At 40.5% G+C, this 16,253-nt stretch overlaps 1 long non-coding RNA gene and 1 gene segment (V, D, J or C); one reads left to right on the top strand and one right to left on the bottom strand.

Annotated features, from left to right (window-relative positions):
* Positions 1-248: 248 nt before the first annotated feature.
* LOC113891298 lies at positions 249-1,803 on the bottom strand. The gene is made up of 2 exons (XR_003510716.1): positions 1,417-1,803; positions 249-429 (listed from the first exon to the last, which is right to left on the bottom strand). It is a non-coding gene; the product is annotated as an uncharacterized LOC113891298 (long non-coding RNA).
* A 10,143-nt stretch (positions 1,804-11,946) lies between these two features.
* LOC113891297 overlaps positions 11,947-16,253 on the top strand; it is a 28,935-nt gene continuing 24,628 nt past the window's right edge. Inside the window, 2 exon segments of the C gene segment in view lie at positions 11,947-12,031; positions 12,142-12,457. Coding sequence covers positions 11,989-12,031; positions 12,142-12,457 — 359 coding nt within the window.

Here is a 16,253-nt window from a genome sequence, read left to right as displayed (position 1 = left end):
GAGGAAAATAGCAATTGCAGAGATTCTCCCCAAGAAACACAAGTACCAAGCCCCACATAGAGCTCCCCAGACTGGGCGTCCTGCACTAGAATGACCAAACCCCATAATGTTTGGCTTTGAAGGCTGGCAGGGCTTACTTTTGGGAGAGTCAGAGGTCTGTGGGATATAGACACCCCATTCACACAGACTGCACACAGAATCTTACAAGGCAGCCACAGTAATATGGAAGAAGCCTGGGTCAGAGTCACCTGCTGATGTCGGTGAGCCTCCCAGAGAGGCAGGAAGCAAGTGGAGTGGGCCCACAGGACACAGACTCTGGCAGCGGCCGTTTTGGGGAACTGGTGCCAGCAAGCATCATTGTGGAATCCTTCCTCTAGTTTATTAGTGTCTGAACCCATAATGCTCTCAGCTGACATTTCAGGAGAAAATCTATAGGCAAGAAGAGAGTGACATGATATATTTAAAATAATTAAAGGAAAAAAGCTACAACTAAAAACACTCCATCTAGAAAAAGCTTTCATTCAGATATGATGGAGCTATCAAAAGTTTTAAAGACAAGGAAAAGATAAAAGAGTTCAGTGCTGCCAAATCAACTTTAAAAAAAAATAATACAGAAATATCTCTACATAGAAAAGAAAAGGCCACAACTAGAAATATGAAAATAAAAAAGGAAGAATCTCATTGATAAAGGCAAATAATACAGTAAAAGTGGTAAGTCAAGCACCCATAAAGCTGTGAAGAAGGTTAAGACAGTGAAAAGCAGTGAAATTGTCTACATTCACAAGAAGAAGAAGAAATGCAAAAGAAAAGGACACAAAACAGGTAAGAAACAGTAAACATGGGGGTGTGGAGTAAAAATGAAAGGGTGTTAAAATGGGTTTGATTTAAGAGACAAACAATTTAAAATATTCTCTATATAGACTACTACATATAAACTCATGGTAGCCACAAACCAAACATCTATAAAAGATAATACATGAAAGAGAAAGGAATCCAAACACAACACTAAAGACATTAATAAATTCAAAAGGAAGACAGCAAAAGAAGGCAAGAATAAAAATGAACCATTGAGTAACTTTATAAAACAATTATTAAAGAAAAGGCAATAAGTACATATGTATCAATAATTACTTCAAATGTAAATAGAATAAATGCTCCAATCATAAGACATAGAGTGGATTTTAAATATATTTATAATTCATAATATCAAGTTAATATCTATATATTTCAAGGGAGAAATCTAGAAGTTAAGACATCATAATGATAGCAGTTGTTGGTCTTGGTAAAACGATCACAGATATCTTTAATTATTTTATTGATGCATGAGCAGAAGCTAACACAAAACAGGTAAGAAACAGTGATTCAATGAAGTGAATCAACTATATTGATCACAGGCATTTTTATTTTCATCTTTACCTGTTTCTCTGAACTTTTTCAATGAACATCTTTCCCAGCACATCCCACTTAAGAGCTGGGTGACTTTTGTTGAGTAACATCGGTCCTCTGAACCTCATTTTCCTGATCTACAAAATCAGAATTACCAATATCAATATTGTGTGATTGCTGTGAGAAGAAAAACATTTAGAGAAATAGCCTAACAGATAGACAAAGCTCATTAAATATTTGCTACCATAAAAGTCAATGTTTATTAAACACATAACATTTGAAAATACTAAGCTGAGGAAAATACTAGCTCCTGGGAAAACAGAAACCATTTTCATTCTACAGAAATCAAGATTCCTCCATGGCTCCCTCACAGTCATATCAAATAATCCTCCGGGAATCATTAGTTTTATCTTGAGATCAGCAGAGCCAATGAAGGACCAGAGGACACAGGAGACTCAGGCCTGAGGAGCCTGCAACCAAAACTAACAGCCCAAGAACACATTAGTCTGGCTACTTCCTTCTCCTCCCCCTATTCAGCCATGCCCTCTTACCACTGACTTGGGGCGTCCAGCCACCAGGTCCCCACTTTCCTGCCTTCACTTTGAGCACACAGCCCAGCGGACAGGATGTCACCACTGGAAGCATTCACATTTTTATCCTTCTGGGCTTGTGAGTCACTCCCTGGTCATTTCACTTTAGATGAATGAGCAAAGAAATTCTTGGATATTTCTTACATTATCAGAAGTTCATTAGAAATTCTCTTCTTTTACTTGCAGCTGGACTTGGGTTATCAAAAGTGGAGCAGGCCCAGATCTCCCTTTCCACAGAAGTAAAGAAAAGTATTAACATACGTTGCAAGATAGAGAGCACGAATTTTGAATCAGAAACTGTTTACTGGTACCGGCAGAAAAAGGATCAGGCTTTGGAGCATCTGGTTTATGTGACCTCAACCACAACTGCAGCTCGAAATCAAGTAGATGGGAAGAACAAAATTGAGGCAAGAAAAGATGCTCGAATGTTCACTTCGACCCTTACGGTAAATTTCATAGAAAAAGAAGATGTGGGCATTTACTACTGTGCTGGCTGGGACTCACAGTACTGTAACTGTGGAGATAACCCACACAAGATCCCCTCCCTGGGTCTGTGCCCACCCACATCCTTCCCACTAGCAGCAATCAGTTTCACACCTGGGCTTCCCACCTCAGCCCCACCTCATCTGCAGCACTTCTTGAGCTTTCCAGGAAGTCACCTTGGATCACACTTGCCCTTGACCTTCAGGCTTTATTTGACACTGTATCCCAGTGAATAGAATTCTTGGGAATTCCAAGGACTGAGGGCACACAGACTGTGCCAGCATTCACCATCTCCCATCCAGAGACTTCTGTATGTGGGCAGGTTTAGAAAGGGCATTACCATATTCCTTTATTATGATACATACTCAAGACGACAAGGCTGCTGTACAACTATTATTGGTTCATTCTACAAATAAAGAAATAAACACCTAGAAAATTTAATCCTAACAATCACCAAAGAAAAGAAATCCATGCTTTGAACTGGACTGTGAGATCACACTGAAAAGTTTAAGGATTGCAATTCTTTTTTTTTTTTTTTTTAGAGTCAATAACAAAGGCATTAAGATTTTAATTATTAGAACATCTAGGGAAATGTTAATATATTTAGTAGATACATCCTTCACATTACCTTTAAGTCTTTAAGATTATTCTTAGACACATGGAACTCTGCTCAATGTTATGTGTCAGCCTGGATGAGATTGCAATTCTTCAAGTGAACGTTAGACTATTAAGGATAAATTAGGGATGAAACAAGTGCCCTCTTTTTGAGAGGTATGGGTAAAAGGATTCTGCCAGCATGATATCATCAGAATAGAACTCTGTGTCACTGGGGTGCTTAGATGAGTTCATCATCCTTGGTTACTCAGATTCTGCTTGTGAAAAAAAGATAAAGTGGGACTTCCCTGTTGATCATGTGGTTAGGACTTCATGCTTCCACTGAAGGGGCACAGTTTTGATCCCTGGTTGGGGAACGAGGATCCATCATAGGGTTGTTAGGTAGTTAGACTAAGAAAAAGGAGTCCAAGATGGCACTGGCTAAAAGACAGAGAGAGGAAAAGCCCATGAAAATAGAACAAAAGAAAATCTGAGGACCAGAGTGAGAACCTAAAGGGTTAAAATGTGCCCCCCCCACCCCCCACCCAGAAAAGAAGAGAGAATGCCTGCCAAGACCAGAAGAACTAACATTGGTGTGTCTGAATGAATTCCCTATAAGTGTTCTCAATGCCTTGCGTATATTAGCTCCTTTAAACTGCATTATCTGTAAGATGTTTTCTCTTATCATGAAATATATTTGACTCACAAGGCAAATAAAGTACCGGGTGGTTCAATCACTCCTCCAAACCACACAGCTGGTCCATGGCTAGTCGACAGAGCAGGAAAGGGACCCAGATAATCTAGCTCCTCTTGATTAATACATGAAACCACTTCTTAACTGAAGGACCAGGCTTCCCTGGTGGCTCAGTGGTAAAGAATCTGCTTGCCAAGCAGGAGACTCAGTTTTGATCCGTGTCAGGAAAATTCCCCGGAGAAGGGAATGGCAACTCACTCTAATAGTCTTGCCTGGGAAATCCCATAGACAGAAAAGTCTGGTGGGCTATAGTCCATGGGGTCATAAATTGCACAAGATTTAGCGACTAAACAGCAATAACAAATTGAAGGACAGTGAAAGGATGGATCCATTGTTCCCAGTGCCACAATCAAGGTTGTACTGAGCATCATAGAACACTAACTGACTCATGTTACTATTAGGTGCTAAAGCATGTGCCCAGGATTGGAATAGTAGGTATCTTCTCAGAATAAGTAAAATCTCAATAAATTATCTATTGGCTTTTCAATGTAAAACAATACAAATTTCTTATTTTCTAATAGTAGTATCTGTAGCAGGTTTCTTGCAAGAATATGGATATATGAGCCTTCAGCCTTTCCTCTCCCATTTCTGGTGTTCTTATATTTTGATTACATCCTGACCTATACTGCTTATCACCATGACAGTTTTTTTAGTGGAGAAACTGTTGCTTATTACAGACAAAAATAATCTACCCATCCCCTATAGGTTTCCCTGGTGGCTCAGTCAGTAAAGACTCTGCCTGCCAGGCAGGAGACTGTCTGAAATGCATTGAGACAGGGGTTCAATACCTGGGTCAGAAAGATTCCCCTGGAGAAGGGAGTGACAACCCTCTCCAGTATTCTTGCCCGGAAAAATTGCATGGACAGAGGAGCCTGGTGGGCCACAGTCCATGAGGTCACAAAATGTCAGACATGACTAAGTGACTAAACCACCACCACAGGCTCCTATATGTGTTTTAAAATTTGTATTTTAGTATAGTTGATTAATAATGTTGTGCTAGTTTTGGCTATACAGCAAAGTGAATCAAACATACCTATCCATATATATCCTCTTTTTGGGATGTCCTTCTCCTTTTTGGCCACCATAGAGCACTGAGTTTCCTCTGCTAAATAGGGTTCTCATTATTTATCTGTTTTATACATAATCGCAATAGTGTAAGTGTCAATCTCAATCTCCAAATTCATCTCCCTTTCCCCCTAGATGGCCATGCATTTGTTCTTTACTTTTGTGTCTCTATTTATGCTTTGTAAATAAGATCATCTCTACCAGTTTGGGTTTCCCTGGTGGCTCATATTGTAAAGAATCTGCCTGTACTGCAGGAGACTCAGGTTCGATCCCTGGATCAGGAAAACCACTTGGAGAATGGAATGGCTACTTACTCCAATATTCTTGCCTACAGAATTCCATGGACAGAGGAGCCTGGCAGGCTACAGTCCAGGAGAAAGCAAAGAGTCAGAAACAACTGAATGACTAACAATTTCACTTTCATACCAATTTAAGAAAGAGAGTTTTAAATAAACTGACTCTATGAAGTTTCTTGGCCCAAAGGAAAGACAAAATGAGTCTGGATGAAAAGAATGATCAAAGAAGATGGCAGACTAAGAAGAACCTGAGCTCATCTCCTCCCATGGGCACACCTATATTACACCTATTTACAGAGAAACTGCTGATGAGAAAGACCCAAAGACTAGCAAAAAAGACCTTCTACAAATAAAGATACAAAGAAGGAACTACAACAAGATGGGTAGAAGGGGCTAAGGAACAGTATAAACAAGACTCATAAGCCAGGCTAAGTGAAGTGAAGTGAAGTGAAGTCGCTCAGTCGTGTCCGACTCTTTGCGACCCCATGGACTATAGCCTATCAGGCTTCTCCATCCATGGGATTTTCCAGGCAAGAGTGCTGGAGTGGATTGCCATTTCCTTTTCCAGGGGATCTTCCAGACCCAGGAATTGAACCCAGGTCTCCCGCATTATAGGCAGATGCTTTACCATCTGAGCCACCAGAGAAGTCCCAGGATAAATGACCCACAAACAGGAGGAAAACAACAATCACAGAGTTTCTCCCCAAGAAACACAGGTACTAGGTCTCACATAGGGCACCCCAGCCTGGGGGTCCTGTACTAGATGACCAGACCCTATAACATTTGGCTTTGAAGGCAGGCAAGGCTTACTTTTGGGAGAGTCAGATGTCTGTGGGATACTGACACTCCACTCACACAGGTTGCACACAAAATCTCACAGGGCAGCACACTGATATGAAAGGAGCCTGGGTGAGATTCACCTGCTGATGTTGGTGAGCTTCCTGGAGAGGCAGGAGGCAACTGGGGCTCACCCACAGGGCCTAGATTCTGGCAGCAGCCATTTTGGAAAACCAGCTCTACCACAGGGACACTGGTCCTGGCAAGTGTCACTGTGGAATCCTGCCTCTTGCTTATTAGTGTCTGGACACATAAGGCTCTCAACCGACTTTTCAGGAGAAAATCTGCAGCCAAGAAGAGAGTACATATTTAAATAATGAAAGGGGAAAACCTAACAACCAGGAATACTCTCACCAGGAAAGCTTTCCTTCAGATATGATGGGGATATCAAAAGTTTTAGAGACAAGAAAATGATAAAATAATTCATCCCCACCAAATCAGCTTTACAAGAGATGATACAGGAACTTCTCTAAGTAGCAAAGAAAAGTCCACAACTAGAAATATGCATAAGAAAGGAAGAATCTCATTGATAAATGCAAATATACAGTAAAAGTGGTACATCAAGCACATATAAAGCTGTTAGGAAGGTTAAAAGATGTAAGTAGTAAAATCATCTATATCCACAATAAGCAATTAAGGAAATGAAAAAGAAAAAGACACAAAACAGGTTAAAAAAACAGTAAACATGAGGGTGTGGAGTAAAAAGGAAAGATTGTTTAAATGTGTTTGAGCTGAAGAGATAAGCAGCTTAAAATTTCCTCTATATAGATTTCTACATATAAACCTCATGGTAGCCACAAACCAAACATCTGTAATAGACACACACAAAAGAGAAAGAAACTTAAACAACACTAAAGACAATAATTAAATGACAAGGAAGACAGCAAAAGGAGAAGCAAAGATCAAAAATGAACCTTTGGAAAACTCCACAAAAATATTAATGAAAAGGCAAGAAATACATACATATCAATAATTACTTTGTTTATTTTACTCTGTATTTATTTGGCTGTGCTGAGTCTTAGTTGCAGGATGTGGAATCTAGTTCTCTATCTAGGGATCAAACCCAGGCTCCCTACATTGGAAATGAGGAGTCTTAGCCACTGGATCACCAGGGAATTTCCCTCTATAATTACTTTAAATGTAAATAGAATAAATGAACCAATCAAAAGACATAGAGTGGCTTATAAATATATTTATAATCCATAATATTGTATTGATATCCATATATTTTCAAGGAAGAAATCTAGAAATTAAGACACTGTATGATAAGACTTGTTAGTCTTGGTAGTATGATCATAGGCATTTTTATTTTCACTTTTATCCTATTTGTCTGAATCTCCTCAATAAGCTCTTTCCCAGCACGTCCCACTTAAGAGCTGGGTGACTTTTGTTGAGTCATGTCACTCCACGTTTTTCCTGAGAAAAACCCCATTTTCCTGATCTATTAAATCAGGACTACCAACATCAATATCAATATCATGGGATGGCTGTAAGATGAAAAACATTTAGAAAAATAGCCTAACAAATAGAAAATGCTCGTTAAATATTTGCTACCATAAAAGTCAATGTTTATTAAATATGCAATATTTGAAAATACTATGCTAAGAAAAAGTGTTCATAAACTACCTCCTGGGCAAATAGAAATCATTTTCATTCTACAGAAATCAAGATTCCTCCATGGTTCCTTCACATTCATGCCAAATAACCTTCCAGTGACCACTAGCTTCATTTTTGAGACCCGCAGGGCCAGTGGGAAAACCAGAGGAAACAGGAGACTCAGGTCCAATGAGCCCAAGGACCCGCTAGACCATCCACTTCCTTCCCCTTCTTGGTTCAGGCCACGCCCTTCCATGATTTGAGGCATCTAGCCACCAGGTCTCTACCTTCCTGCCTTCTCTTTGAGCACACAGCCCAGCAGACAGGATGTCACCATTGGAAGCATTCACATTTTTCTCCTTCTGGACTTGTGAGTCACTCCCTGACCATTTCACTTTAGAAGAATGAGCAAAGGATTCTTGGATATTTTTTACATTATCAGATGTTCATTAGAAATTCTCTTCTTTTATTTACAGTTGGACATGGGTTATCAAAAGTGGAGCAGGCCCAGATCTCCCTTTCCACAGAAGCAAAGAAAAGTATTGACATACATTGCAAGATAGAGAGCACAAATTTTGAATCAGACACTGTTCACTGGTACCGGCAGAAATTGAATCAGGTTTTGGAGCATCTGGTTTATGTGACCTCAATCACAACTGCAGCTCGAAATCAAGTAGATGGGAAGAACAAAATTGAGGCAAGAAAAGATGCTCGAATGTTCACTTCGACCCTTACGGTAAATTTCATAGAAAAAGAAGATGTGGGCATTTACTACTGTGCTGGCTGGGACTCACAGTACTAGAACTGTGGAGATAACCCATACAAGATCCCCTCCCTGGGTCTGTGCCCACCCACATCCTTCCCACCAGCAGCAACCAAACACCAGTTCCCCATCTGGGCTCCCTGCCTCAACCTCACCTCATCTGCAGCACTTCCTGAGCTTTCTAGGAAGTCATCTTGGATCACGCTTGCACATGATCTTCCAGAGGACCCCAAAAGCTGTGCTTCCAAAGCTTTTTTTTTTTTTTTTTTTTGGACACTGTATTTCTATGAATTGAAATCTTGTCTGAGGGAACACAGGCTGTGCTACCATTCATCATCTCCCAATCCAGAGACTTCTGTATGTGGGCAAGCTTCAGGTTGAAAGAGGGTATTACCATGTGCCATTATTACGACATATACTTAAGACAGAAATGCTGTAAGTGTAAGTGTAATTAGTCTGTTTCACAACTAAAATGAAAGTGTAGAGAATTTAACTGTAATGATTAGCCTAAGACAAGATGTCCATGTTGATGATCTGGACTATGAGATCACACTGAAATGTTTAAGAATTGCAATTCTTTAAGTGAACTAGGATACTGGGGTAGATGAAGGGGCTACTCTCTAGTTCTGGCGTGCGGACTTCTTGTGGTGGTTTCTTTTGTTGCAGAAGCCCCTTAACTCTCATAACAACCCGTGAGACTTCTGTTATTAGTATAAAGCCCATTGACTCATTAGGAAAATGAGACCCTATGTGTCTCAGGGACTTGTTCAAGTCACACAGCTGGTACTTGGCAGAATAGGGTTGGATCCAGGGTATGTAGCTCTGGAGTCTGTCCTCCTCATTCTAAGGGGATAAAAAGAAGTGCCATGTGTCATTCCTACCTCCATGGAGAAAACAAAACTCACCTTTGTGGAACATTCACTGGCACAATTTACTATTTTATGCTGAATCTTGTGAGCAGCATTTGAATCATTAGCAGTCTTCAAAGAATACATGAAATGCCAGTAAGTTATCAATTTATTTTCTAAAGTATTTGAAAACAATAAAAATTCTATTGTTTTGTGTTGCCACCTTTCAAATCATTGTGAAACAAAGGAGAACTACTTTGCAATCCACACTTCTTATACAGCATATACCAGGCACCCCGTGGATATCACTTTGCATCTATGCCATGAGTATTCCCTTATTTATTCGATAATTTCCAAGGTCATGGCGACATAGTCATCCCCATGACCCCCTCTACTTAAGACTCCAGTTCCCTTTCTAATTCAGGGAGGCCTTTGAAAGAAAAAAAGGGAGGACTCACAGGAAAGACTGACATAGAATCAGACTGTCAGCCTTTCTCCTTCTACCTCTGATGCAGGTAATCTTCTGTGATTGCCTGTCCAGTTAATTTCTATCGATCGGATACACTCAGTGCAGGCTACAGTTGATTTCTTGAAACTAAATAGGGCACTGTTGTTTACCTAAACTTCGAACACAAGCTAAGGTAGAGACCCAGACCTGAGAGAAACAAATGGGCTGAGAACATAAGCCCTTTTGAGACAGGAACTTGAAGACAAGCTTGTCAACTTACTTCTGCTCCCTTCTTCACATGATGGCTCATTGACTAATTAAAAGCACCCCATAAAGCAGTAATGGGATGTCCATAGTAGGGCCCTCTGTATCAGATCTTAGAGGAGAATTCTCCAGCAGCTTCTTACATGTCAGGATAAACGGTGAATAACAGGGAAAGATTTACATTGTGTTCAAATGATAGAAAACTATGCAGCCGTTGAAAACAAAGTTTTCAGTAGTTAAGAATCCACCTTCCAATGCAGGGAACAAGGGGTTGATTCTTGGTCAGGCATCTGAGATTCCACATGCTGTGGGGCAACTACAGAGCCTGTGTGGCCAAAAATATAAATAAACAAACAAATTTAAAGTTAGGAAATTAAAAAAAAAAAGATATGTATGCAGGCAAGGTGCACCTGTGGAAAGTGAGGCAAAAGAAGCTTAAATAATTCAGCCCATGGCAGATGGGGTAAGTGGTATTGGAAATTGTTTAATTTTCTTTAGTCATTAAAAATAACTATTAATAGTTAAAAATAATATCACATAAATTATTTAAAACTATGTTGCTGGGGCTTCCCTGGTGCCTAGGTGGTAAAGAATCCACCTGCCAATGCAGGGTTCCTTTGCTGATCTGGGAAGATCCCATATGCCATGGAGCAACAAAGCCCGTGTGCCACAAATACTGAGCTTGTGCTCTAGAGCCTGAGAGCCACAACTACTGAAGCCCATGCTCCCTAGAGCCCGAGGTCTGCAACAGAAGAAGCCACCACAATGAGAAGTCCGCACGCCCCAACTAGAGAGTGGCCCCCGCTCTCAGCAACTAGAGAAAAGCCTGAGCAGCAATGAAGACACAGCAGAGCCAAAAATAAATAAATAAATAAAATTATATGTAAAAAGCTGTGCTGCTTACAATCAGAAGATAACCAAACGAGAATATAGAGCTAAAAATGCAAATTCCACCTAAATGTATAAATAATACCCATCAATCTGATCGCTAGCCATACAAATGCAGAGAAATTTTCAAAGTAAATGATCTGTGCTTTTTTGTCCTCTTTACATCTTATTTTACCCATTTCCTTTAATAAATAATGGTTGCTTATAGGAGTTCCCACATTTACCAGCTCCATGTCTTTAAATGAGTCTGTTTGCCACTGTTGTCCTTTGTCAAATGGAGATATTCATAACAGCTACCTCCCAGGATAGTGAAGAAGATTAAATAAAATAATATGAGAACATTTAGAACCATGCCTGATGACTAGAAAGTCCTCAATACATATTAGATGCCATATTAATTTTAAAGGTTATCACTGCATATTTAACAGAACATTGCTTTTAAAATACTCCTGCGTGTGACATAATGCTCATGAAACTGTTCTCAGGTCCAGGTTGAGTAGAAGCTGATTTCCACAGACTGCTCTGTCTTAAAGATCCACAAGAAATTGCAATGTAGTCCCTTTTTGAAGGCACCCAGATTGTAAACAAAGTGTAATTTCTCTGGATGGTAATTTGCATGGTGACATCTCAATTAATTAGAAAAAAAACTCAAAAATATTCCAGTGCTTGTGTCTGTAGCATATTAAATTATGTCAAGAAGATGTTCTAAAGTCTGATGGTTTTCTGTAGCGTTACAGAAAAATAAAGGTCAGGTTTTATACACAAGTCCTGGATCACCAACCATTTACAGAAAGACAGACATAGAGAAAGAACACAGCAGGGACGTCTTTCTATTTCTGCAGCAACATTACTAGAGGAATTTCAGGGAGATGAGCTGAGCAGCTATGAGAGTAGCCCCACTCTCAAGTATACGCATTTATCTCTGGGTTGTCTGTCCGGATCATCATCCTTCTCTTAAACCGTCTGCCCAGGACTTAGGGGCAGGAAACCCCTGTGAAACCACAGCTGCTCATATCTGTTGCAGATTATGAAGAACCCCAGACAACCATACCACCAGATCCACCTCTTCCTCTGGGACACAAGATCCAGGCCCACTCCCCTGCCACTGGCCTGAGACTTCCTTCCAACAGACCTTGCCTTTTTTACCTCCTCCCTGGGAGTCAGTCTGGTGACGAGATGGCATTCCTGGAAGCGGTCCTCTTCTCCTCCCTCTGGTCTTGTGAGTTGCTTTCTCAGTCATTTCAGTCTACAGGAGAGACTGAAGAAGGTCTTTCTTGTTGCCTCTTCACATGTCTTTTGTTTATGGGAATTTCTCTTCTTTGCTTGCAGTTGGCCTTGGGCAATTAACTTTGGTGCAAACTGAAGTATCAGTTACTGGAACAAGAGAAAAGAGTATAATTATGTCTTGCAAGGTGTTCTCTAAGGACTTTAGCAAAGATTACATCCACTGGTACCGGCAAAAACCAGATCAAGGTTTAGAACAGCTACTTTTTGTCTTAGATGCCCCTGCGCTAAACGACTTAGGAGGGAAGAAAAACAAGCTTGAGGCCAGAAAAGATAAACCCTCTTCCACTTCTACCTTGAAAATAAGTTTCTTAGAGAAAGAAGATGAGGCCACATACTACTGTGCCGGCTGGTTGCTTGCCCACAGTGTGGGAGTTTCTTGGATAATACACACAAGAACCATCACCAGATCTGTGCTCACCACATCCTCAACGCAGGCAGCCACAGGCGTTGCACAGCTGGGAGCCCTGCCTAAGCCTCCCACTAAGGAAAGTGAGTCTTGTATGATTTTTTTTTTTAACTATCCAGAGGTTATTTGCAAGTTACATGGCTCAGTCTCAAAGAGGAAATCACCCTGTGCCAGAAATATTGATATTTATTGCATCTTACATCAGCATCACAACACAGATGCAATGTAATGTTCATGTTTTCCATATCAATACTAGTAATTTAAGATGTAGCAGAATAAAATGACTTTTTAGACCCTAAATCCCATGTCCCTTCAACTCTTTCAGGCCATCCTGAAGAAGTTCAGAGTCTGGTTATTCCCTGCAGACTGTGGTGAAAGCGAGATGAGGCTCTTTTCCCTTTCTTCCATGAATGGGGTGACTGTTGACTATGCACTCAGGGTTTGTATTACAGCCTGACCATCACAGTTCCTTTTGCACAGGCCTCTGACCCCCCAGAGCCATTAGATGATCCCAGAACAAGGTAGACACTCCAGTCAGGATCCTTTTCCCCAGGATTCTGCAGTGAATCTGCTAAGCCTCACATTGGCTATGCATTCAGTTGCTACTCTTTCTGACACTGTTCTAATTAGGTAAATTGTTCTCATGTTTGAGATAATCCATTGACATTGGTGCTGTCATGAGTCACATTTTGTAACTGATGAAACAGAAGTGTGGAGATGTGATTTCCTTTGTGGTCAACAGTTAAATGAATGGGGGTGGAGGCTTGCAGCTGGATGGGAAAAAAATAGTAGACTCACTTCATTAAGCATGCAAACAAGAAAACAATGAATTAAAATCTATTAAAATATTTATTTATTTGGCTGCGCTGGGTCTTAGGATCTAGTTGTGGTATGTAGGATCTAGCTCCCTGACAAGGGATCAAACCCGGGCTCCCTGCATTGGGAGCATAATTCTTAAGCACTGGACCACCAGGGAAGTCTCAAAAAGACAATGGAATAAAATCTTGAAAGCGATGGAAGAGAAAATGGACATCTCAGTAAAAATATACTTCAAAAGTACAGGAGAAATGAAGAATTCTCAGACAAAACAAAATTGAGGAAATCCATTGCCAGCCAACCTATTCTATGAGAGATGTTAAAGTAAGCTATTTAGGCATAAAACATACATTATAGGTCAAAATTCGAATTTGCAGAAACACATGATATGCACTACAAGTATAATAAATGAATGTAAACGTTCTTTTTAATTGTTCCAAAATAGGAGTTGTCAGACATTTTCTGTGAAGGAAATATTTTCAGTTTTGCATGCCATCTAGTTTCTGCCCCGACCCTTCAGCTTTGCCAGGGCAGCACGAAGCCACTCTCCCTTTAGACCTGAAGGGACATGGAACTGCTACGTGACCGGCAGGGTGTTGGTATTGAGAGGTCACCTGATAGGAGCTGCAGCCTTTAGTAAAGGGACACAACAGCCTGCTGATGCAAATAATCCATAAGCAATCTTTAACAAGAATACAAAAAATTTTTTACTTGAGTTAAACTGAAGGCAACAGCCCAGGTGACACAGATTTATAAGCCATAGTTTGTTGTGTTAATGAGTAAGACTGGAGCCAGCAAGATATAAAAGGTGACCCCCAAGACCATAAGGTCACAGCTGGCAGCCGCTAGCAGATAACAGTTTTTAAAAAGACTGGTGGTGTCCCTGAGTTTGATACCCTTCAGAAAATTCAAGTTCTCAGTAATGCAGGAACATATCTGAAACCACATTCACAATGGCACCCAGCACCATTTGGGATGCCTCAATGACATTTTTATTTCTCTCAGAACAAAGAACAGACATCAAACATGACAAGGGTGCTCTTCTTCAAGATTTCAAAGAGACAGATTAGCATGTGCATGGTGACTCAGCTTGACCTTGGTGTCTGGAAAGGAAAACTCATCTTCAAAGGAGTGCTAGCATAGGAGGGGAGGACCATTTATTTGTATCTTCAAAGTTGATGCTCTAAAAAATCTGGTTAATGCAGCCAGGAAATTAAAAGATGCTTAATCCTTGGGAGAAAAGTTATGACCAACCTTGACAGCATATTAAAAGCAAAGACATTACTTTGCCAACAAAGGGCCATCTAGTCAAAGCTATGGTCTTTCCAGTAGTCATGTATGGATGTGAGAGTTAGACCATAAAGAAAGCTGAGCACCGAAGATTTGATGCATTTGAACTGTGGTGTTGAAGAACACTCTTGAGAGTCCCTTCGACTGCAAAGAGATCAGTCTGTCCTAAAGGAAATCAATCCTGAATATTCATTGGAAGGACTGATGCTGAAGCTGAAACTCCATACTTTGGCCACCTGATGTGAAGAACTGACTCATTTGAAAAGACCCTGATGCTGGGAAAGATTGAAGGTGTGAGGAGAAGGGGACGACAGAGGATGAGATGGTTGGATGGCATCACTGACACGATGGACATGAGTTTGAGTAAATTCCGGGAGTTGTCAATGAACAGAGAGGCCTAGCATGTTGCGGTCCATGGGGTCACAAAAAGTCAGACACGACTGAGTGACTGAACTGAACTGAATTTATTTGGGAGATTCAGGCAAACAAGTGGAGCAATAAGGAAATAAAGCTTGAAAAGGAAGACAGATGATAAAGTATATTTTGGTAAGCTACTAGGTGACCAAAGGTAGCATAACAGGGTTTCAAAACTGAGTGATGAATTAAGTAATGAATTTTCTATTCTGCTCTCCTGTTTTGTGGACTTCCATGTAAAATGAATAGAGTCTGTGGGACCCTAACTTATCTGAAAGTCAACGTGGTGGTCAACCAAAGAACCTTGCTAAGAGTCAGAACCCTACAAGGAAGAAATTACAGAATATAAAAATGTTCATGGTATCCTATTAAATGATAAAGACAGCATAACATTGCATACACATCATCATACCTATGTGAAACAAAATTTTAAAAGGAATAGACGTTAATTTGTAAGAGAATACACTGTTACCTCCTAATTGTCTCTATGCGATGGGACAAAAAGCCATTTTCTTCTCTTCTGTTTGTGTTTCTTTATGATCCATACTGAGGTTGCACTCATTTTATAATACAAAATAACAATAGTTTTTGCTTTTAAGGCATATTGAGGCACTCCAAGGACACAGCATCTCTAAGGATCCCATTTAATGGTCATATTCAAAAATAAGAATCTGAAATAAATCTTCTTTTCAGCTGGGTTATAGAAAGTATAGAGCAGGGTCATACACTACTAGTAAGCTGTCCCTACATCTGTGACTGCCTGATGCAGTACAGTGACCATAAAAGATGTTTCAAGTTCCCATGAGCCTGTCAAGTGTGGACTTTGGCCTTTCCTCCCTTGTCTTTCTCTTCCCCTCTGTTAGATCAATAAAGGACTTTGGTCCCTTAACCGTATAATTGTTTATACTAATGTCACTGGTTGGTGAAAATCACAGGCTGATTGAAAGAAATCTGCTGATGAAATAGCAGACCTATTTCCACAGGATGTTTGAGAATTACCACCAGCCCCTGTCCCTGTGGCCTGGATCCTAGCTGTGGGTTCTGAACACCACTTCCTCCTACTAAATCAGCCTGCCCGTTTGCTCTGCAATCTTCCCATTATTCAATCACATCTCCTGACAAGAGCTGGCAGCATGCTGCTCCTGCCCCAGGTCTTGGTGGTGGCCTCCCTCTGGACATGTGAGTGGCTTTACCCAAGGAAGGGGATTGATCATGGACAGTCACATCA

This window comes from Bos indicus x Bos taurus, chromosome 4 (assembly GCF_003369695.1).
Source record: "Bos indicus x Bos taurus breed Angus x Brahman F1 hybrid chromosome 4, Bos_hybrid_MaternalHap_v2.0, whole genome shotgun sequence".
Lineage (NCBI taxonomy): Eukaryota > Metazoa > Chordata > Mammalia > Artiodactyla > Bovidae > Bos > Bos indicus x Bos taurus.
The sequence above is the reverse complement of the archived record's forward strand: the minus strand, read 5'-3'. Positions and strand labels throughout refer to the sequence as shown.